At 37.0% G+C, this 23,228-nt stretch overlaps 1 protein-coding gene and 1 non-coding gene across 12 annotated transcripts in view; both read left to right on the top strand.

Annotated features, from left to right (window-relative positions):
• IKZF3 (IKAROS family zinc finger 3) overlaps positions 1-23,228 on the top strand; it is a 74,045-nt gene that overhangs the window by 900 nt on the left and 49,917 nt on the right. For 6 of the 11 annotated variants that reach the window (XM_023764358.1, XM_023764357.1, XM_023764355.1 and 3 more), the window contains exons 2-3: positions 20,714-20,767; positions 22,164-22,265. In XM_023764358.1, the coding sequence (XP_023620126.1) occupies positions 20,714-20,767; positions 22,164-22,265 (156 nt within the window). Of the gene's footprint in view, positions 1-20,713; positions 20,768-22,163; positions 22,266-23,228 lie in introns of those variants that run through there. The other 5 variants (XM_023764356.1, XM_023764351.1, XM_023764350.1 and 2 more) reach the window with 2 other exon arrangements.
• On the top strand, positions 11,951-12,057 carry LOC111828311. Its single transcript, XR_002832153.1, has one exon. It is a non-coding gene; the product is annotated as a U6 spliceosomal RNA (small nuclear RNA).

Raw genomic sequence — 23,228 nt, 5'->3', positions numbered from 1 at the left:
ATAAAAATCAAAGGATCTCTTATTGCCAATGAACCTTCATCTTAGGTCTAGAGCATATGAAGTTATTAAAGTTAGATTAATTTGGGATATGAAAATAAATATGATGAAGCTTTTATTTCACAATATAATTGAGTGCAATGGTGTGGTCCTAAATCCTCAGTTTGTACCTGGGTATGCTAACAATTTTTTTAAACTACCTTGGCCCATATACACATTTTTTTTTTCTCTAAGTGGAATGCCAAATAAGTCAATGAACAGTATGTATTTAGTGTATTCATAGAAACTTTAAAATGGCCATTATTGAATAATGTTCAAGTGTTTTCTCTTATGAAAAATTCTTTATGCTTTTAAATTTTTTAATTATTAGGGTTTTTAAAATAACTCTTAAAAATTGGCACTTTGAATATTTTAAAAATGGTTTATGAAATGTAATTTTTAACATGTAAAAGTTCTGGCCAAGGACAGGAAAAAATTAGATTACTGTACACTATGAAAAAATACTTTTAAGAACTCTCATGCTTTTATTATAAATGAATTGCTGAATTTGTTTTTATGAAATTATAAATCAGGACGCCAACACTATTTTTTCCTAGTCTTAGCCATTTCACTTCTCAAGAATAATGTACAGAATAGTGTAAATTCATGGAAATTAGAGTGTTTCTCTGTAAATGTTACTACTACCAAGTTCATTTAATGTGAAGTAAAGAAATTATTAACTAAATAGCATAAATTAGGATATTAATGCCCTAACAAAGACTTTCAGGTAAGCCTGGATGAAGACTCTCTGGATAAGGAAGGAATGAAAACTTGTATAGAATTCAGAATGTACTATATATGGAAAGAGATACAATGTAGAATATAGATCAGTGATCAGTTGTGAGTTTAAATGACTAAATTCATAAGGCCATGGAGATGGATAGTATATAGTAAGCTTAGTGCAAAATTTCAACACTTAATCAAAACATAAAAATTTAAAAATGGTTAAAGATGTGACTTAGGCTATTCTAACATCAAGTCCTTGAGGACAGAGTAATATAGTAAAATATCTTGTTCATTGATAGCCACCCAAGATTGACTAATATGGCTCATGTGTGTGATATTTAAAGTATATTTATATTATTTTGATATTTTGGTCTCAATCTAGCATAGAGATTTGATCTATATTGTATACTTCTCATTTTTTGACAATGTAAGAAAGTCGAGTACTTTATGGAATGCCTTTATTTTTTGCCCAATTTGTTGGCCAAATTGATATGCTAGAGTTTACTGTGAAGCTATATAGTTAGACATTTCTTTAGCATACAAAATCTTTTTAAATTCATTCATATTTTTATTCAATAGACATTTATTGAGACTTTATGTGTGCAAATATCAGATAAAATATGCATTTGAAATAGAAATCTTGTCATATAAATATAGTCAATGTACATAATAAATCAGAAGCTATAAATTTTTTCTCACAATCTGTGATCCTAAATATTTTTTTTGTTTGTTTTCCAAAGTACATATTTTACTTATATAGAATAGTGAAAGGTGAGCACGAATAATGGTTTGTAATCCAGTTTATATAGCATTATATGCTGCTTATTTGTTCTGATAATCCTACATATTTTCTATCCAAAGACTATTTATGTTGCTAAATTTTGTTATTTGTACTATAATAATTCCATCTATCTGGTATGATTGAGAAATGAGGTGGTTCATAAATATGAATTTCACAAGTATTGGCATGTTTCTCATTTAATATAAAATCTTTCTATTTAAACAATATTGGATAGAGATTTTTCTAAGTGTATTTGTTTATAGCCCTCTGCTTTATAAACAGGTACACAAGAGATAACTTTATTTTGGTGACCTTGGGTCACTATTTTGACCATTAGGTAACATATTGTTCTATAGTATATTCTCACAGGGGTTTTGAACTGTGCAGAACTGAATACCCCTACACTAAATATTCCCTGGTTATTGTGCACTTTTTGTCTCCTTCTTGATGAGAAGACAAAGAAGACGTCTTTTCTTCTACTTCTTACCACATTGTTTTTGTGGAAGCCATCTAACATTTCAAGGTCCCTTTCCATGCTCTGGATGGTTGAGATTTACAGAGATATATCCTTCTAATGGTGGAGTGTAATAGCCCTCCATTATGAGCTGATGAAGGATGAAATGGTAAAGGTTAAAGAAACAAAAGCCACAGAAAGGTCATGGGGTCCTAGTAGGACATAATTTTAGAAAATTTCCTATAATCCAATGAAATAGACTCTTTCACACTTCTTCTATGTCTGCTAAAATTTTCACCCCATTTGTTACCTGATTGTGCCTGTCTGCTCATCTTTCAAGACTCAGGCATAATCTCCGTCTGATGACCTTCCCTGTTACCTTCTGGTACTTATTCTACCCAGTTCCTCACCTCCCTTAGCTAGGCTAGAGACCTTTCCTTTCTGTGCATACTTTTGCCAATTGTACTGAAATTACTTATTGATTTAAGTGTTTATTTCCCCACTAGTCTTTAAGCTTCTTATTTTTCTACGTTCAGTGCCAGAAATAGTTCCTGGTTCATAAAAGACCCTCAGAGTTTGTTGCATTCAGTTAAGAAACTAGTGCTGAGGAGTAATTTTCATTATGTTTATTATGATGCTTTTATTTTATTAGTTTTTGTGAGTAGGGGATTGGGTTTTTTTAAAAAATATATTTTATTGATTTTTTACAGAGAGGAAGGCAGAGGGATAGAGAGTTAGAAACATCCATGAGAGAGAAACATCGATCAGCTGCCTCTTGCACACCCCCTACTGGGGATGTGCCCGCAACAAGGTACATGCCCTTGACTGGAATCGAACCTGGGACCCTTCAGTCCACGGGCAAATGCTCTATCCACCAAGCCAAACCAGTTAGGGCTAGGGGATTGGTATTAGCAATTCTTTGATAAAACTCAGAAAATTCTTAAAGTACTTAATTAAATGGTATAATAGAAGAAGGAAGCTTAGAAAACAAAAATTTTGGGTTTTGTGTGTGTTTTTTGGCTAGCCTATCACTTAAAGCCAGATCTTATCTATTAACTTTATATCAGCAGATTTTAGGATCACATATTAGTCCACTGAAATACAGATCAGATATAAGCAGAAATTTGTTTTCTCAATCGGCAAGATATAGATGATTAAAATTAGCATAAAAATTTTCAGTGATACCTTTTAAATATCTTCTTATAAATTTGTCATTAATATATATATGTATACTAGTATATACTTACACTTATTTGGGACTAAAATATCATTGGTAGATATTTTATTGGCCAGCCACTGTTAATTGGCTCCTAACTCAAGCTATAGTTCTTAGATCATGTATGAGAACCGAGTGATTAACACAGAAACCTGCATGCAGTAAGTGCACAATAAATCTTTTTTTGTGCTAAGATTCATTAATTATTGTGAAAAGAGACCCTAAACATCACAAGGACATATAGTGCACTCTGCTACCTGGCCTTTTAAAAATAAAATTCTCCACTAATAAAAGCCTAGGTGGTCCTCACACCCTCGCGCAGGACATTGTCACAAGATGGCCACCATAAGATGGCCGCACGCACAGTGGAGGGGGTCCCAGCGGCCGCTCCACACGGTGAGGCCTGGGGGTCCTGGGCTCCGCGTGGCACAGAGGAGGCCGGTGCCGGTGTCTCCGCCACCTCGTGCAGAGGAGGCAGGTCCTATTGGAGGAGGCAGTCACAGCAGGGGAGGGCAGTTGTGGGCAATCAGGCTGGCAGGGGAGGGCAGTTGTGGGTGATCGGGCCAGCAGGGGAGCAGTTAGGTGTCAATCAGGCTGACAGGGGAGCAGTTAGGGGGTGATCAGACTGGCAGGCAGAAGCGGTTAAGGGTAATCAGGCAGGCAGGCAGGCAAGTGGTTAGGAGCCAGCAGTCCCGGATTGTGAGAGGGATGTCCGGCTGCCGGGCCTACACCGGCAGTCGGACATCCCCCGAGGGGTCCCAGATTAGAGAGGGTGCAGGCTGGGCTGAGGGACACCCCCCCCCCCCGCATGAATTTCATGCACTGGGCCTCTAGTATTTATAATAATTAAAAATCATAAGGGTGACCCTAGGGCCTTTTAAATCACTACAAAAAGGTGAAATAATATAAAAGTAATTATAGTATATTTCTATTATATGTAAATATGATCTATGTATAACTATTACTATAATGTAATATCTCAAAATACTGTAATCCCCAGTGATTATGAATGATAAATTTTTCAGTCTTAATTGAACCTGCTTTTTGCATCCAGTTTTTAGAGTCCAAAGTTGTGTACAGTAAATCAAAATAATATGGAGTTGATACCATATATTGGATATTAGAGGCCTGGTGCACAAAATTCGTGCACTTGCCGGGGGGAGGGGTCACTCAGCCTGGCCTGCGCCCTCTCGCAGTCCGGGAGCCCTCAGTCGGACATCCTTAGCGCTGCTGCGGAAGTGGGAAAGGCTCCTGCCACCACCACTGCACTCGCCAGCCTGTGAGCCTGGCTTCTGGCTAAGCAGTGCTCCCCCTGTGGGAGCGTACTGACCACCAGGGGGCAGCTCCTGCATTGAGCATCTGCCTCCTCATGGTCAGTGCACGTCATAGCAACCAGTCATTCCACTGTTTGGTCAATTTGCATATTAGCCTTTTATTATATAGGATGTGTCCCATTTAAGAGAGATAAAAAAGTTGTGTTTACTAATGGATATGAAACAGAATAAAAGCATTTATAGAACAATATTCTTTTTAATATATTTTTTTATTGATTTCAGAGAGGTAGGGAGAGGGAGAGATAGATAGAAACATCAATGATGAGAGAGAACCATTGATCAGCTGCCTCCTGCATGCCCCCTACTGGGGATCAAGCTCGCAACATGGGCATGTGCCCTTGACCGGAATCAAACTCGGGACCCTTCAGTCCGCAGGCCAACGCTCTATCCACTGAGCCAAACCAGCTAGGGCTAGAACAATATTCTTTACTCATTATCAGTAATTCAAAATCAGCTCACCTCCTAACATTTTATATCAATGAAATTGGCAACACATACACCTATCACAAATTATACTTATTGGGGGGAGGGGGGGAAGGGGACATATGTAATACTTCAACAATAAAGAATTATTTAAAAAATGTTATAATTGAGTGTTTTTAAAAATGAAAACATCAGGTTATTCGTTTATAAAGAAAACTTTTTTATAGGAGAAATAGTAAACATTTCAATGGCATCATAATACAAAACTATATTTTTTATTCTTAACTCTTAATTATCTAAAGATTATTTAACTAGATTACTTACATATTTTGGACATTAATACACCTGTAACCCCTTCTAGACTGTCACATTCCAAAATGTTGGGATTTTTTAAATCACAGCCCAGTCCCCAGCACATAGTAAGAGTGCAGTCATATTTATTGAATGAATTAATGAATGCGTTGCCTGTATGTTTGGTCATTTGACCATTGGTTTGGCTTTTATGGTAGAGAGAGTAAGGTAAATAGTGACATTGAGAGGTTTGGTAGAAGAGTTTGAAATATTGGCTAAATCCAATAGGATGAATACTACCATCTTTCTAATCCAATATTGGCTCTGCTCTGGGAAAAATAATATAGTTCCTTCTAACTTTTGGATTTGCTACATTCTCTTTTTTTTCTCTTTAAAAAAAATGATTTCAGAGAGGAAGGGAGAGGGAGAGAGAGATTGAAACATCAATGATGACAGAGAATCATTGATTGGCTGCCTCCTGCACGCCCTCTACTGGAGATCAAGGCTGCAACCCGGGATGTGCCCCTGACCAGAATCAAACCTGGGACCCTTCAGTCCGCAGGCCGACGCTCTATCCACTGAGCCAAACCGGCTAGGGCTGCTGCATTCTTTATTTCAGTGAAGCGTTGCAATTTCCAAAGTATTTTTTCCTGTGCATATTTGTTCATGTAAAATTATTTAAGTAAGAGTATCAGTAACTTTCCTATTCCCTGTACAAAGGCTTAAGCTGTACCACTCAGAATTTGAGAAATAGCCCAGCCGGCATGGCTCTGGTGGAGTGTTAACCTATGAACCAGGAGGTCACAGTTCAATTCCTGGTCAGGGCACATGCATGGGTTGTGGGCTCGGTCCCCAGTGTGGGACGTGCAGGAGGCAGCCGATCAGTGATTCTCTCTCATCATTTATGTTTCTATGTCTCCCTCTCCCTTCCTCTTTAAAATCAATAACAAACATATATTTTAAAAAATCTTATGTGGGACAGATGCAAGTGTGATATTCCACTTGAGATGGGGAAAGAGGGCAAGTGACTATTGCTAGGCCTACCTAAGCTATTGGCCCTTTCCTTCCCCAGCCACAGATCAACACCTGTGGCAGCCCTCTGGAACCCTGGAGTCCCATTGAACACATTTTGAAAATTACTGATTCAGATGGCTGCATGTTTTTTTTATCTTGGTAACCCTGTATCTAAACTTGCCTCTTTCGATCCAATTTGAGGATTGCTGCCAAAATGATCTTCCTAAAATCTCAAGTTACTCCCCTACTCAAAAACCATTTTAAGTATTTCTTTTAAAAAAATATTTTTATTGATTTCAGAGAGGATGGGAGATGGGGAGAGAGAAACATCAGTGATGAGAGAATCACTGATCGGCTGCCTCCTGCACACCCCACACCAGGGATCGAGCCCACAACCCAGGCATGTGCCCTGACCGGGAATCGAACCATGACCTCCTGGTTCATAGGTTGATGCTCAACCACTGGCCAGCTGGGCCATTTTAAGTATTTCTTAGTTGGGCATTTCAGATAACCCACAATGTAGCTTCAATATTCCTTGCCAATGGTATCCTTTGTCCCCTCATGTTATTCTGGGCTGCTTAGTTTTTCCTACTTTGTCTAACTCCCCATTTTTCTAATGCTGTTCAAACTCAACAATCCAAAAATAAACTCATGGTCTCTCCAACCCAAACTAACTTCTGACTTTTCAGCACTGTTAATATGATCACCATTGTGCCAGTTGAAATCCTCACTCATCCATTATGGTTTATCCCAAATGCCATCTCTTAAAGGAAGTTGTCCTTCATTCTAAGTTGGAATCTCCTCTCTTTTCTGATACTTGGTAACATTTTACGTATGTCTAATGACTGCTAGAACCGAACTCCATTTTATATATAAAGATGAAGTATTTTTGCATGGTTTTAATATAATCCAAATTGTCTAAGAATGCAACTACTATATAAATTAAGAGATGATTCTTTAGTTCAGAGCCAAGACTTTGGCCCTTATTGATGCAACCTGCATTCTCCTGCATTTTTAGCTCTTGCATTCATGGTGATTCTACAAATATATCTGACTACTTTATTATTATATCTTCTAGAATAATTATTCTGGTACATTTGCATATTGAAATACAAGTTATCTCATCATCAGTTTCACCATTATATTACAGTTAGGGCTTTATTTTACAAACAACTTGTATGGGAGGATAGGTTATGTTTAATTCATGATGGTAAAAGAGGTATCCTATATAATAAAACCCTAATATGCAAATTGACCAAACGGTGGAACGACTGGTCGTTATGTCGCACACTGACCACCAGGGCAGCAGATGCTCAACGCAGGAGCTGCCCCCTGGTGGTCAGTGTGCTCCCACAGGGGGAGCCGGGCTCACGGTTGGTGAGCTCAGCGGCAGTGGCAGGAGCCTTTCTCACCTCCACTGCAGGCAGGCAGTAAGGAGAAGGGGTCCTGGACTGCGAGAGCCCTGGACTGTGAGAGGGATGTCTGACTGCCAGCTTAGGCCTGATCCCCGCAGGGAGCAGGCCTAAGGCGGGAGGTGGACATCCCCTGAGGGTTCCTGGACTGTGAGAGGGCACAGGCCAGGCTGAGGGACACCCCCCACCCCCAGTGTATGATTTTCGTGCACCGGGCCTCTAGTTATAAAATACTTTTGCTAAACAGGGGACACTTGGTAAGATTGAGAACCACTCTATGTTTACTATACTGCAAGAGACCAGCTACAGCCTAAATAAGATAATGTGTATGAAAATCACCTTGCATTTATACTAGCCACAAAATTAGGGTCCAGCATATATTTAAGTATTTCAGTTTGGTTCACAAATTATGTACAAGAATCCTTTCTTGCTAATCTAAGTGTGGTCTCTAGACCAGCAGCAGGCAACATCTGGGAATTATTACAAATGCAGACTCTTAGGCCAGACTTGTTGATTCAGAGTCTGCATTTTAACAAGGTTCCTAAGGAATTCTTATGCACATTATAGCCTGAGAAATATTAACCACTATTTGAAAAGTATCCATGAAATTTATCATCACTCTTACAGTGCATTATGGATTAGCAGTGGATTATCTTTATATATATATTTAGACTATATTTTTATTGTTTAAATGCTGACTTTAAAAGATAGTTGAACAACAAAAGCTTTATAACATTTCATTTTGATGTTGTATACATTTATAACAATATAAATTGTGTCTTCATTTTTTTATTCAAAAATATTTATTGAATGCTTGTTATGTGCCATGTATGCAAAATATGGGCAATACTGTGGTAAAGAAAACAGACAATGCTTTTGCCCTCATGGAATTTATAGTCAAGTAAGAAAAACAGGCCCCCAAACAAGTAAATAGCAAAAGAAATAATTAAAACTATGCTATGTGTTATTAAGGAAATAAAAAGAGTGCTAATGTGGAGAATAGTAGTGGGGGCAGGGTTGGTGAACCTCTCCTCTAAATAAGAGGTCGAGCTAGAAAGAAGTATGGTTATCCTTAGCACATAAATGATTTTTAACGCCATGGTAATGAATTGTATCACCTAAAGAGAGCATGTAGTGAGAAGAGGACTCAGAATTGAGGCCTGAGAAACATCTTACTTAGGTAGTCATGTGGAGGAGGCTGGAGACAGCAAAAGAGAAAGAGCAGCAGGGCAAGACAGGAGGAAAATCAGCAGAGTGTGGTGTAACGGAATTCATGAAAGGAGTGTTCCAAGAAGGAGTGGGTGGTCAGCTATGTTGAATGTTGCTGAAAAATCAAGTAAGGTGAGGACAAAAAGTGTGGGTTAATTTTGATGACATAAAACCTGCTATTGACCTTAACAAAACTTTTTTGTGGAGTAGTGGGGATGGAAACCAAATTGAAGTGGTTAGAGCGGGAATGGGAATAGACTCGCAGTGGTTCTCAACCTTCTGGCCCTTTAAATACAGTTCCTCATGTGATGACCCAACCATAAAATTATTTTCGTTGCTACTTCATAACTGTAATGTTGCTACTGTTATGAATCGTAATGTAAATATCTGATATGCAGGATGGTCTTAGGCGACCCCTGTGAAAGGGTCGTTTGACCGCCAAAGTAGTTGCGACCCACAGGTTGATAACCGCTGGAATAGAGGAAGTGGAAACACTGATCAGACCATTTTTTTCCAGAAGTTTAGCTAAAAGGTGAGAATCAGATAAATAAGTGGGGCTGATGCTGGAGACAAATGTGAATCAAAAAAATTTTGTTTGTTTGTTTGTTTTCCAAAGATGAATGGCAAACAACCTGTATCCTAAGTTTATTGAAAAAAAAAAAAAAAGACCAAAAAAAAAAAATCACATGACAGAACATTTTGAAATCTCAATTCTCAGGGAAGTTTGGGGAATTAGCTATCACTGAAACTATCTTCATATTTAATTGTCACATGATATGTAAATAAATTTCCTAACCATGAAAAATTTTAAGATATATGGTGTCTTTTCAGTGGATGGTTAGTGTAGATATAATCTATAAAGACTATTAGAAGAATCATTAAAACCCTTGGAATTCAAACTTTTTGCAAAAGTTGGAACATACTGCTCTAATTGCACTTGTAAGGTTTGGATTTTAGATATGTGAGAATGTTTGAGTGATCAACAGATTTTTAAAATATATATATTTTGGCTCTAACTGGTTTGGCTCAGTGGATAGAGCGTCGGCCTGCCGACTGAAGGGTCCCAGGTTCGATTCTGGTCAAACGCATGTACCTTGGTTGCGGGCACATCTCCAGTAGGGAGTATGCAGGAGGCAGCTGATCGATGTTTCTCTCTCATCGATGTTTCTAACTCTCTATCCCTCTGCCTTCCTCTCTGATTACCCAGCCAGTGTGGCTTAGTGGTTGAGCATTGACCTATGAACTAGGAGGTCACAGTTCAATTTCCTGTCAGGGCACATGGAGGTCACAGTTCAATTTCCTGTCAGGGCACATGCCAGAGTTGCAGGCTCGATCTCCCAGTGTGGAGCCTGCAGGAGGCAACCAATCAATGATTCTTTCATCTTTGATGTTTCTCTCTCTCTCTCTCTCCCTCTCTCTTAAAAAATATATTAAATATATTTTTATTGATGCACACCCCACACTGGGGAATAAGCCCACAACCCAGGCATGTGTCCTGACACTGGGGAATAAGCCCACAACCCAGGCATGTGTCCTGACCGGGAATCTAACTGTGACCTCCTGGTTCATAGGTCAATGCTCAATCCCTGAGCCACACTGGCCAGGCCAACAGAAATTTTTAAAAATTAAGGAATAACTTATACAATAAGTACACATGTCTTAATGTATGTAGCTTGATTCATTTTTACCTATATACACATGTTCCAGATCAAGATATGGAACAGTTGCATCACCCCAGAAGGTTCCCTTGTGCCAATTTATAATTAATATACCCTCCTCACCCAAAGTTAACTACTATTTGGACTTATATAAAGCATATATCAGTTTTCCTGTTCTTGAATTCCATATGTCTGGCTTTTTTGCTTTTTTTTTTTGCTGAATATACTTGAGATCCATTCATATTGTAACATTTATTAGTTCATTCTCATTTGTTGTTGAATAGTATGAATATACTACAATTTGTTTATTCATTCTACTCTTGATGGACATTTGATTATTTCCAGTCTTTGTCGGTGTTATGAAAATTCTTATGCATGTCTTTTAGTGGACATATACTCATTTCTCTTGGATATAGATTTAGGACTAGCATTTCTGGGTCATAGGGTAGGTGTATATTTAGCTTTAATACATATTGCCAAACAGTTTCCAAAGTGGTTAGGCCAGTTCACCCTCCCACTAACAGTGTCTGAGAGTTCCAGTTCCACGTCTTGCTGACATTTGCTATTGTCAGTCTTTTTTTAATTTTAGCCATTTTGGTGGGTATGTAATGGTATTTTTTGTGGCTTTAATTTGTATTTTCCTGAGGAATATTGATTGGCTACCTTTTCATATTTTTATTGGCCATTTGTCTATCCTTTTTCCTAAAGTGCCTGAAGTGCATTTTTTTAAAAGTTGGGTTCTTTATATTTTTAATAGTTTTGTAGGTATTTCAAAAATATTTTGGAAATGTATACTTTGTCAAAAGTGTATTGTAAATATTTTCTCCCAGTCTACACCTTGCTTATTTATTTTCTTAATCTACGTAATGACTAGAATTTTTAATTTTAATAAAGGCTAATTTATCAAATTTTCTTCTTTGGGATTAAGTGCATTTTATGTCCTGTTGAAGAAATATTTGCCTCTTCCAAGGCCATGAAAATATTCTCTTGTGTAGAAATTTGACTTTTTTAAACTTTCACATTTAGATATATCACCCACTTTAATGATTCTGTTTTTTACCCCAGTTATTTTACTTTTAAAAATCTAGGCATTTTGCCCTAACCGGTTTGGCTCAGTGGATAGAGCGTCGGCCTGCGGACTGAAGGGTCCCAGGTTCGATTCCGGTCAAGGGCATGTACCTTGGTTGCGGGCACATCCCTAGTAGGAGATGTGCAGGAGGCAGCTGATCGATGTTTCTCTCTCATTGATGTTTCTAACTCTCTATTCCTCTCCCTTCCTCTCTGTAAAAAAAATCAATGAAATATACTAAAAATAAAAATAAAAATAAAATAAAAATCATCATTCTCCCCTTTAAAAAAAAATCTAGGCATTTTACAGTTATAAAATGAAAATTTTGTGCTCTCTTCAGCAGCACATATACTAAAATTGGAATGATACAGAGAAGATTAGCATGGCCCCTGCGCAAGGATGACACGCAAATTCGTGAAGTGTTCCATATTTTTATTTAAAAAAAAGAAAAACAGAAAGAAAATTTTACTAGGAATATGTGGGATTCACTTATATTAGCATAAATTTTTTAAAAAGTAGCAATGACATGAAATGTGCATTCTTCCTTTTCTCTCTACATGTTCATTTATGGCATGTGATAGCCATGGTAAAATTGAAATATATCTGTCTATAAATTCAGAGTAACAAGGGAAAATAGCACTAGATGTTAAATTTGTTGTTTTAAACCTGTGCTCCACACTCTATAATTTCTTCATTAAACATTTAATATAGGGGGAAAATGGAATCCTTAATTTTAAAAAGAGGTAAGGTAGAAAGAATTGGAATGGTAACATGGACTGTATTTGATCTGGTGCCCTCAGAAAGTAGTCTTGATATTTCTTAACTTTTACCTTAATCCAAGGAAGAAAGAAAGGAAGTATTTCATGGTTGGAGGGATTACTCTCATTTTAAGGCATGCTCCTTGTTTTTATGTCTTCCTTTCCCTTCAATCATAATTATTTGAAATTAATTGAGTCTAAAATCTGTTCTATTTCTATTCTTCTAAGATCTGTAATCTATAGCAGTGATGGCGAACCTTTTGAGCTCAGCGTGTCAGCATTTTGAAAAACCCTAACTTAACTCTGGTGCTTTGTCACATATAGAAATTTTTTGATCTTTGCAACCATAGTAAAACAAAGACTTATATTTTTGATATTTATTTTATATATTTAAATGCCATTTAACAAAGAAAAATCAACCAAAAAAATGAGTTCTCGTGTCACAGGTTCGCCATCACTGATCTATAGGAAAGCACTTTAATTAAAACATTAGTTAAATTCTTTGAAACAAAGGTAAAACTTAAGAAATTAGTCCTGCTTCTCTCCTTAATGTGTCACTGACATTGTACCATTGGTCAATTAGGTGACTATATTTTGTTATTCTTTGTGTCATGAACTTTGTCGGTAAAATGGGGAGAATAGTAAATGCAATTATACCTTTTCATTTTCCAGAAATGCTGTGAGATAATATGAAATTTCATTTGCACTTACTGGATTAAGTGCTTCATGATACCTTTTTGGAGGACCACAAGCAAACAAAACCAGGTTCAGAAGAAAGCTCTCACCGCGGTTAGGGAACTGAGTAATAGCATCTGAGTAATAACTTATCTTGTATGTTCCCAAGAAGCTGAACAAGGACCTGAAATGGACATTTCAGGAAATTTGAGTTCAGCTACATTTAAGGAGGAACTTTTAAAACTTTTTTCCTGAAATGGAAAGGAATAACTTCTATATTATTGGAAGTGTCTAAGGGGAGGAAACATACAACCCAAATAGGGAGATATTGGAGGAAATTCAAGCACCAGGTGTCAGAGGAAGGTCACTTAAGCTAGTTAAAATATCCACTCCATTTCTAATATTCTGATTTCATTAGTCTTAGGTATCATTTTTCATTATGCAGAATTGTTCTTGTGATGCCAAGATTCCAGGAATTGATTATATGTGGTAGTAATAAAAAGAAATGGTGAAGGACCTTTCAGAAATAATAGCTAACACTTCTGTCCCTAATGTTAATGTTGCAAATATGAGTACATTTTTATAGTGACTCAGTTTCCAAAGATTTTGGTTAAAAAGTAAAAGTGAACATTTTAGATTTTAAAAAACTATTTTTTTAAGAGACATGGGGATAAGAGTCAGTTTACTGTTATGAAGATAAAAAGGAATGTCAGCGTTCAGGTACAGCTTTCTGGCAGCCGTCAGGCACCAGAACTGCTGGCAGCTGGCAAAGTCAATGCAGCAATCTTTCTGAGATTTGACATTTTGCTCTCCTTTAGCACCTACAACTTCCTACTGGGAAAACAGAACAGCCAGTGAAAATCTGATCTCTGAGACTTAAAGTATAATTTTGTTAGCTGATATTCTCAATTGAATAATAATTACTTAATAGTCTCACAATGAAGGCAAGTTCATAACTATTCAAGTTAAAAATATGGTTACAAATTTTGTTGCTAATGTAAATATTTGGTTTTGTTAATAGTTGGTTTATATTAGAGCAAAGAGGTAAAAAGATTCCCCTGTGAACTTTGATGAAATCTTAATTAACCAGACTCCTGCCATTTCCAAGTTTAAATTTTAGTTGTAATCTACTCCCTTTAATTTTGCAGCACATAAAAATGCTGGAATGTCTGAGAAAAATATTGATATTATAACAAAAATTCTAGCTAGTGAATTTTTTAAAAATGGCATCTTTGTCAATGAAAAGAGAATCTGAAGGAATAAAAACAAACTTGAAATTGTCATCTTTCAGTAAGCATGTGAGGAAGGCTTGTTTTCAGTACTGGTAGAAAACAACTTGATACTGCTAGAAAAGCTTTGAATTGGTGAAGTGCTTTAGAAAGCTACAAAAGAAATAGCCTTTAATTTTTACAGTCCAGTATATCTGTCAGCCATCTCAGTAACAGAATAGCTATGCCTTTTATAAGATTTGTTATTAAAAGGTAAGGTATCAGTGGAAAGCACTAATGATTTAATTAAACTTAAGAAATATTAGATTGAGTATTAAGTTGCAGGAAAGAAAGAAGGCACCTGATATGAATGAGTGTTAACTAGGGTTTTCTGCTGGTTTATAATTTTGGCTTTTAAATGAGATAAGAAATTGCTTTATCTAATGATACCAAAAAATCCTAATGGAAGCATGATGCCACATATATATTTGTACACATACATATAAGTACATTTAAAAATATTTTATCTGAATGTTTGGCATCATGTGGTGGGTTGTTTTTTACGCTCTGAAAAGTCACATTAATTTTTCAATCGGTCACATTTGTAAAATACTTTGTATGAAAGGTGCTGTCTAGATGACTTATAACTTTGATAACTGCATTAATGGAAATCACAACTGTTTCCTAGAATTCCAATTATAAAAATAGAAATATTGTTAGGAGATAGTCGTCGTTAAGCTGTTTCCTGGCAAACTTTTTCTGTAAAGGACCAGATAGTGAATGTTTTAAGCTTTGTAAGTCATATAGTCTCTGTCGCAACTACTCAGCTTTGCTGTTGGACTATGAAAGCAGCAATGGACAACATGTAAGTGATTAGGTTTGTCTGTATTTACAATAGAACTTTATGGGCACTGAAATCGAACTTTACATAGTTTTCAAGTGGCACAAAACAATAGTCTTCTGATTATTTCTCTAACCACTTAAAATATAAAAAAAAAAAACATTCTTAATTCACGGGCCACACAAAGACAAGTGGTAAGTCGTAGTTTGCGGAACTTTAATCTAGAGTGTTCATAAGGATCAAGAGATGTAAAAATTCATGGTAGAGATGTAAAAATTCATGTCCATTATGAGTGGGCACTATTTTGGGAGTTAAAGACACAGCAAAATAGTAAGACAAATGTACATAACATCCCTGTTCTCATGGACCTTACATTCTGGTGTGGGGAGGCAGATAAAAACAAAAATGACCAAAAATATGTCAGGTGGTGACAATAAAGAAATTTTATGAAGAAAAATAAAGCAAGGTAAGAGAAAACAAAGTGACCATGAAGGATGACAGTTTATATGGGGCAGTTATGTAAAGCTTATTTGGTAAGGTGACTTTTGAGCATACAACACCTGAATGAAGCTAGGAAGTGGCCAGGTAGCTAGGTGGGGGAAGAGCATTCTGTTGAGAGGGGAAGGTAAATACAAAGGTCCTGAGGCAGGAGCATGCTTTGCCTATTCAGGTAACAGGAGAGAGATAGACAATATTTGTTTTTCAATGAAATTAACCTACTTTGAAATTCTTCCATCATCTGTACCGGATATGTATAAACATCAGTAAAGAAAACTGTATTTCCGTCAAAAGCAATATACGGACCCTTCTTTCTTAGTTTTCTAGAGCGTTCTTTTTAATATTGTAAAGCTATGTTGACTGCTAACCTAGTATGTCCCATTAAATGGAAATTTTTTGAGGTTTTTTTTTTTTAACTGAAGTATAAGAAATTACAAAATGGTCCATTAAAAACTGAAAAGTTTTAGAAATATTTAACAGTTGGGAATTCCTTTACCATCTACCTACGACTTCATGTTTTTATAAAGACCTTAATTTCAGGGAGAGAAAGTGTACTTCAATCTATTTTGTCCTTGTGTTTTAAGTATTTTTTTAGCACCTAAGAAGAACATCCATCTTGCCTGATTATACATGGTTTAATGTCTTCTTAAAATTCTGAATACTAAGAGTCAGAAATTCTCTTAGAAACTACTCAGTTATTTCTAGTGTTATTTACAGCACACAAAGGCCTCTTGAAAAAATGTTGAGAGTTATTTAAATGTCATTGTCAGAGGATTTAAAAGGTTCAGGGGACCAGGACCTTTTCCCTTTAGGTCACCAAATCAAAAGCCATCTTTCTCTGAAGTAACTAGAAGATGTTTTCACATGAAGGTTGCTCATGTGAAACCTTGAGCTAGGTTTTTTTCCTTTTTTTTTTTCTGTTAAGAATCCCTTTAGTATGCAATTAAAAGTTTCACAGGTAGTTTTTTTTTAAACTAAAAAAACCCCCCCAAAGCTCACAACACTATCAAACTTACAGAAAAGTTGCAATACTGTACAAAAAAACCCTGTTTTTTCTGGAAATTTTGAGATTAAGTTGCTGATATGATACCCTTGAATACTTTAGTATTTATGTTCCACCTTCTACAAAACAACTATCAAAATCAGGAAATTAACATAGATACATTACTCCCATTTAATCCTTGGACCCCATTCAGATTTCTCCAATTGTTTCTCTAAGAGTATTCAACTAAGAATCACACATTGTATTTAGTTGTCATAACTCGTCACTCTCTTTCAGTCTGAAACAGTTCCTCAGTTTTTCATGACCTTGACACTTTTGAGGATTACAAGCCAGTTATTTTGTAAACTGTCCCCCAATTAGAGTTTAGTTTGTTTTCCCATGGTTAGATTCATGTTATGCATATTTGGCAGGAATATCACATGTGGTGAAGGCCTGGGGTGGGGTGAGTGGGAGCGGGATAGAGGGAGTCAGTGGGGGCGGGAAGGATATCTGTAACACTTTCAACAATAAATATTTTAAAGAATGAGATAGGATGAGTCCTAAAAAAAACAAAACAAAAGACCCATGTCAAGGCCCTGGCCAGTGTGGCTCAGTTGGTTGAGCATCATCCCATGCTCTGAGAGGTCACTGGTTTGATTCCTGGTCAGGGCACATGCCCGGATTGTGGACTCGATCCCCAGTAGGGGACATGCAGGAGGCAGCTGAGTGATGTTTTCTTTCTCATCCATGTTTCTCATCAGCGTTTCTCTCTCCCCCTCTCCCTTCTACTCTCTCTAAAATCAATAGAAAATGATATACAGGCAGTCCTCGGGTTACGTCAGACTCTACGTACGTCGTTTCGTGGTTACATCGCTATCTCCCATTTATTTATAAAAAAAAAAGTTCCGTCATTTTGACGTATGTACATATGTGCTTTATGTTTTTTATTTATTTACCACAAGTAAAGGTCAGGAACTGTTATCTTTTAATTTTTTTTTTTTGCTGTTTCACTTCATTACTGCTGTGTATGTGCTCCATGTGAGTGAGGTAGATACTTATGTAGGTGAGTTCCGACTTACGGCGAAAATCGAATTACGCTCCAACGTAACCCGAGGACCAGTATATTTTTTAAACCATAGCAAGCACAGCAGCTGGGAAGCAAGGAGGAGAAGTTCTAGAATGGAGAAGGCAGGGAGGGCTTTTTTTGTGTATAAATTCTTTGGCTGATTCAAATCTGTAGCTGATCCTTGAACTACACTTATATGAGTCACACTCTGAGCAGCCCATCTGAACAGAAATTTGTGCTTCTAAAAGGATGGTCTGGGCCCTAACCAGTTTGGCCCAGTGGATAGAGCACCGGCCTGCGGACTGAGGGTTCCCAGGTTCGATTCTGGTCAAGGGCATGTACCTTGGTTGCGGGCACATCCCCAGTGGGGGGTGTGTGGGAGGCAGCTGATCGGTGTTTCTCTCTCATCGATGTTTCTGGCTCTCTATCCTTCTCCCTTCCTCTCTGTAAAAAATCAATAAAGTATATTTAAAAAAAATAAAAATAAAAAAATAAATGGGTGGTCTGGGAAACACTCAATCCCAGGCATAGTGTGACATCTGGTTACCCTAGCTACTTCCCACCACAAATGAGACAGAATTTGAGTTTAAATCCAGGCAAGTTAACTATATGCTTTATTTTTAAAAAGTAAAATAAAGAAAAATTCCCATACTGTTGAAAGGAACATAACAGGACCCGTAAAATCTATAACACCATTTACAATGTCCAGTGTATTATCCAAAATTTTTAGGTCATGTGAAGAAGGAAAGTGTTACCTGTACTTAAGAGAAAAGGAAATCAGTGGTTACTGAACTCAAGATGACATAGATATTGGAATTGGAAGACAAGGATCCTAAACAGCTATAATAATTATACTCAAAGATGTAAAGGAATATATGCTTGTAATGAATTAACAAATCTCAGGAAAGAAACTATTTAAAAAGAACAAAATGTAAAGTTCTAGAACTAAAAATTATAATATATGAAATAGTTCATTGGACAGGCTTAACAGCAAATTAAGATGATAGACACAAGTAAGTGGATTTGAAGATCTATATGTATATATAAAAGCCTAAACCCGTGGTCGGCAAACTGCAGCTCACAAGCCACATGCAGCTCTTTGGCACCCTTGAGTGCAGCTCTTCCTAAGCCTTAGGAGTACCCTAATTAAGTTAATAACAATGTACCTACCTATATAATTTAAGTTTAAAAATTTTGGCTCTCAAAAGAAATTTCAATCGTTGTACTGTTGATATTTGGCTCTGTTGACTAATGAGTTTGCCAACCACTGGCCTAAACTGAACGACCGGACGCTATGATGCACACTGACCACCAGGGGGCAGGCTCTCAATGCAGGAGCTGCCCCCTGGTGGTCAGTTCGCTCCCACAGCCAACCTCCCCTGGCTGGCCAACCTCCCACAGTCCCTCCTCCTGGCTAGCCAGACAGCCCTGATCAGTCCGATCAGGACTGGGCGAGATGGCCTCGATCGCTGGCCAGGCCGAGGGACCCCACCCATGCACGAATTCGTGCACCTGGCCTCTAGTATATCAATGAAAGTATTCAGTCTGAACAAAAGAGAGAAAAAATGTTGAGGGGGAAAAAGAACGGAGTCTGAGGGAACTGTGGGGAAATATGAAAAACTGTAACGTATATATGCAATTGAAATCCTAAAAGGAAAGGAGCAAGAGAATGGAGGAGGAAAATTTTAAAAAATAATGTCCAAAAATTTCTCAACTTTGGTGAAAAACATAATTTTACAGATAAGTTCAATGAACCCAAGTGGGATAAATTCACATAAAATCTACCTAGGTATATCAAGCCAAAAGTAAAGAGAAAACCAAAGGTAAAGAGAAAATCTTAAAAGTATTTGAGAAAAAGAATAATATATAAATATTATCACTAACTTATCAGAAACAGTAGAGGCTAGAAGACAGTAGAATGCCATTTTTAAAGTGCTAGATGAAAACTGTCAACCCAGAATTCTATATCAAGTAAAAATATTCTTTAGAATTGAAGGCAAAATAAAGATATTTCCAAATAAATTAAAACTAAGTTGTCATTCACACAGTGGCACCACTAAAAATGTGAAAGGAAGTTTTTTATTTTTTTATTATTTTTAAAAATATATTTTTATTGATCTCAGAGAAGGGAGAGGGGGAAAGAGACAGAAACATCAATGAGAGAGAATCATTGATCCGCTGTCTCCTGCACACCCCCTACTGGGGATCGAGCCTGCAACCTGGGCATGTGCCCTTGACTGGAATCCAACCCTTTAGTCCAGCGGTTCTCAACCTGTGGGTCGCGACCCCTTTGGCGGTCAAATGACCCTTTCACAGGGGTCACCTAAGACCATCCTGCATATCAGATATTTACATTACGATTCATAACAGTAGCAACATTACAGTTATGAAGTAGCAACGAAAATAATTTTATGGTTGGGTCACAACATAAGGAACTGTATTTAAAGGGCCAGAAGGTTGAGAACCACTGCTTTAGTCCATAGGCTGGTGCTCTATCTACTGAGCCAAACTGGCGAGGGCTAAAGGAAGTTCTTTAGACGGAGTTCCACAGATGGGAGCTCAGGTTTTCATGAAAAAAAAAAAAATCAAAAGCACCAGACATATTAAGTATGTGGGTAAATACAAAGCACTAATTTTTCTTCTTAATCTCTCTCTTTTTTTAAAAAGACAATGTAGCAAGTTTTTTCCTTCTTTTAAAAAAAATTATTTTAGGGAAGGAAGGGAGAGAGAAAGAGACAAACATCAATGGATTGCCTCCCTCATGTGCCCAACCTGCAAGCTAGATGTGTGCCCTGACGGGGAATCACGCCCACTGCCTCCAATCAACTGAGCCACACCAGCCAGGGCTCTTCTTAATCTCTTTAAAATACAATTGCTTGTGTAGCTAATACCTTTTATACTCCTTGAGGCACTTTTTAAGGAGGATATAAAGAATAGTCTTGCTCTGAAGAGGAAATCTGCTGCTAAAGCTTCCAAAATGGTATCCTTATTAATTTTAGGATTCTCAAATCTGAAAAAATTTTTCTCTAAGCAGCTAATATTTATTATATATACTTTTTCAGATATAAAACCAAATGTGGAACTGAAAAGCAGTCAGGAGCAGTCTGTGCCTACAGGTAAAGTAGCATCAGTTCTTTCCTGTCTAGAAATAGAACTTTACTGAAATTACCAAAGAAAGAGGAACATTCTGATTGCAGTAAAAATGCTATGGAAATGGGTTGGGGAAGAAAAATATGGTTGTCTCTTCCTGTTACAAAAATAACTCATCAATTTAGATCATATAAGTTCTTTGGTATTTTAGGACCAAACCATACCCCACCTACTGATTCGTTTGAAGAAAGACAGTTTTTGTTGAGTAATATAGTAGCTTCTATTTGAACAACTTGAGCTTTTCACTCTAGAACACTGATCAGCAAACTTTTTTTGTAAAGGGCCAGATAATAAATATTTTAGATTTTCTGGGCCACATATGGCCTCTATTGCAGAAACCTCTTTATATTTTTTACAGGCCTTTAAAAATGTAAAAGCCATTCTACCTCCTGGGCCCATGCAAAGACAGGCCATGGTTAGATTTGGCCCTTGGGCTATAGTTTGCTGACCCCTGCTTCACAATGAACTATAAACATTTAAAATAATTTATTTCCCCCAAATAACTCCTATGTTTTCTCTGTTGATTAACTCACTTTTTAAATCAAACTTATGTTGTACTAAAAAATTTATCACTTAAATGCTGTTTTGTGTTACTGTGAGTTGGTACCATTTTTCTTGTGAGTGTTCTTTTTGGGGTGAGTTTTGATCCTGTTTATTACATTTGTTTTCATGTAGGAATTTTGTTATTTGCTGGGCTGATTCTTTTTAATATATTTTTATTGATTTCAGAGAGGAAGAGAGAGGGGGAGAGAGAGAAACATCAATGATGAGAGTGAATCATTGATTGGCTGCCTCCTGTACGCCCCCTACTGGGGATTAAGCCTGCAACCCAGGCATTTGCCCTGACCTGGAATTGACCTCCAGTTCATAGGTTGATGCTCAACCACTGAGCCACACTGTTCTGGCTCCACATAATTACATTTATAATGTGAACAGAAAAGGAAAATAGGAAGCTTACTCTAAGGAAAGCATCTTTCCAAAATTGGGTTATATTAGTATTTTCAGGCTAAGTATTTCTCATCACTACATATCAATACTTCTTGGTCATAAATAGCAATAACATTCTACCAGATACTGTGAGATATCCCAAAGGAGAGAGAATTTCTGTACAGAAAGAACCTGAGCTCATTTTAACTCAGGTGAAAGAAATATTCAAGAAAATCATGTTTAATGGAAAAGTGTATGAACCCTGGATATATTTCTAAACCTCAAGAGTTTTCACATATATTGCACTTAGAGTATATGTGAAAGGAATACTATCACTAAGAATTTGTGTGAAGCTGAGATGGGAATCTACTTTATACATGTTTATAAAAAATAGTTTAAGTTGACTGCATAGTTAAAATTCTTTTTATCTCCTAGAAGGTCCAGTGATTTTAAATGACTACAATTTAACCAAACCTCATGAGACAGAAAATGTGGACAGTGCAGAATGCCCAACCAATGAAGATGAAGATATGGAAGGTGAGCCATAGTGTACAGACAACTAATGGTTATAGATATGGTTAAGACTTAATATGAAGAAGAAATGAGGAATTCTCCAAGGAAAACTTGTATTTGTGGATTGATTTGGGAGTAATTCAGTTTTATTCAGTTTACAAGTATTTGCGTTTAATAATTTGCTATATAGGTTATCAGCAAATTTTGAGAATTTAAGGTATTTATTCAGTATTCAAGTTATAGTAACTTTTTAAAGTGTTATTTTTACTCCTTTTCACTATAAAAACAATACATGTTCATTATAGAAAGATTTGTCTGGGGTGTTTTCCAACACCAACAACCAATTCTTCAAATTTAGACACCAGCTGGGAATCTAAAAATTCAATTATCATACTAACTCCTGGAGTTAATGCTGAACCCACAGGTTAAGGGATCAGTTTCACAGACTGCTCTCACTTCAGACACAAGTTGTAAGTACGAGATCCCCTGGTTACCTGCACACTAATTCTAGCTTGGCTACCAATTCAGGGTTTTCCACAAACCTCCCTCAGGTTTGATAAGTTGCTAGAATGATTCACAGAATTTAAGAAAGCACCTTTCTTACTATAGCCAGTTAATTATAAAGGATACAACTCAGGAACAGGCAAATGGAGCAGGGTATGGTGTGGGAGAGTTTCCATGCCCTCTGGGCATAACACTCCCACAACTTTGATGTGTTCACCAACCCAGAAGCTCTCTGAATCTCATTGTTCAAAAGTTTTTATAGTGCTCAATCTATAGTCCCTTCTACTCTTCCTGGTGGTTGGTGGATGGGGCTGAAAGTTCCAATCCCCTAGTCATTTGGTCTTTCTAGTGACCACCCCATACTGAGGCAATTTAGGGCCCCCACCCTAAGTCACCTTAGTAGCATAAACTCAGGTGTGAGTGAAAGGGGCTTGTTATGAATAATAAAACATACTATCACTCAGGAAATTGCAAGGGTTTTAG

The sequence above is a fragment of the Myotis lucifugus genome, unplaced genomic scaffold (assembly GCF_000147115.1).
Source record: "Myotis lucifugus unplaced genomic scaffold, Myoluc2.0 scaffold_329, whole genome shotgun sequence".
In the NCBI taxonomy this organism is placed as follows: domain Eukaryota; kingdom Metazoa; phylum Chordata; class Mammalia; order Chiroptera; family Vespertilionidae; genus Myotis; species Myotis lucifugus.
This window is presented reverse-complemented; position numbering and strand designations above follow the sequence as displayed.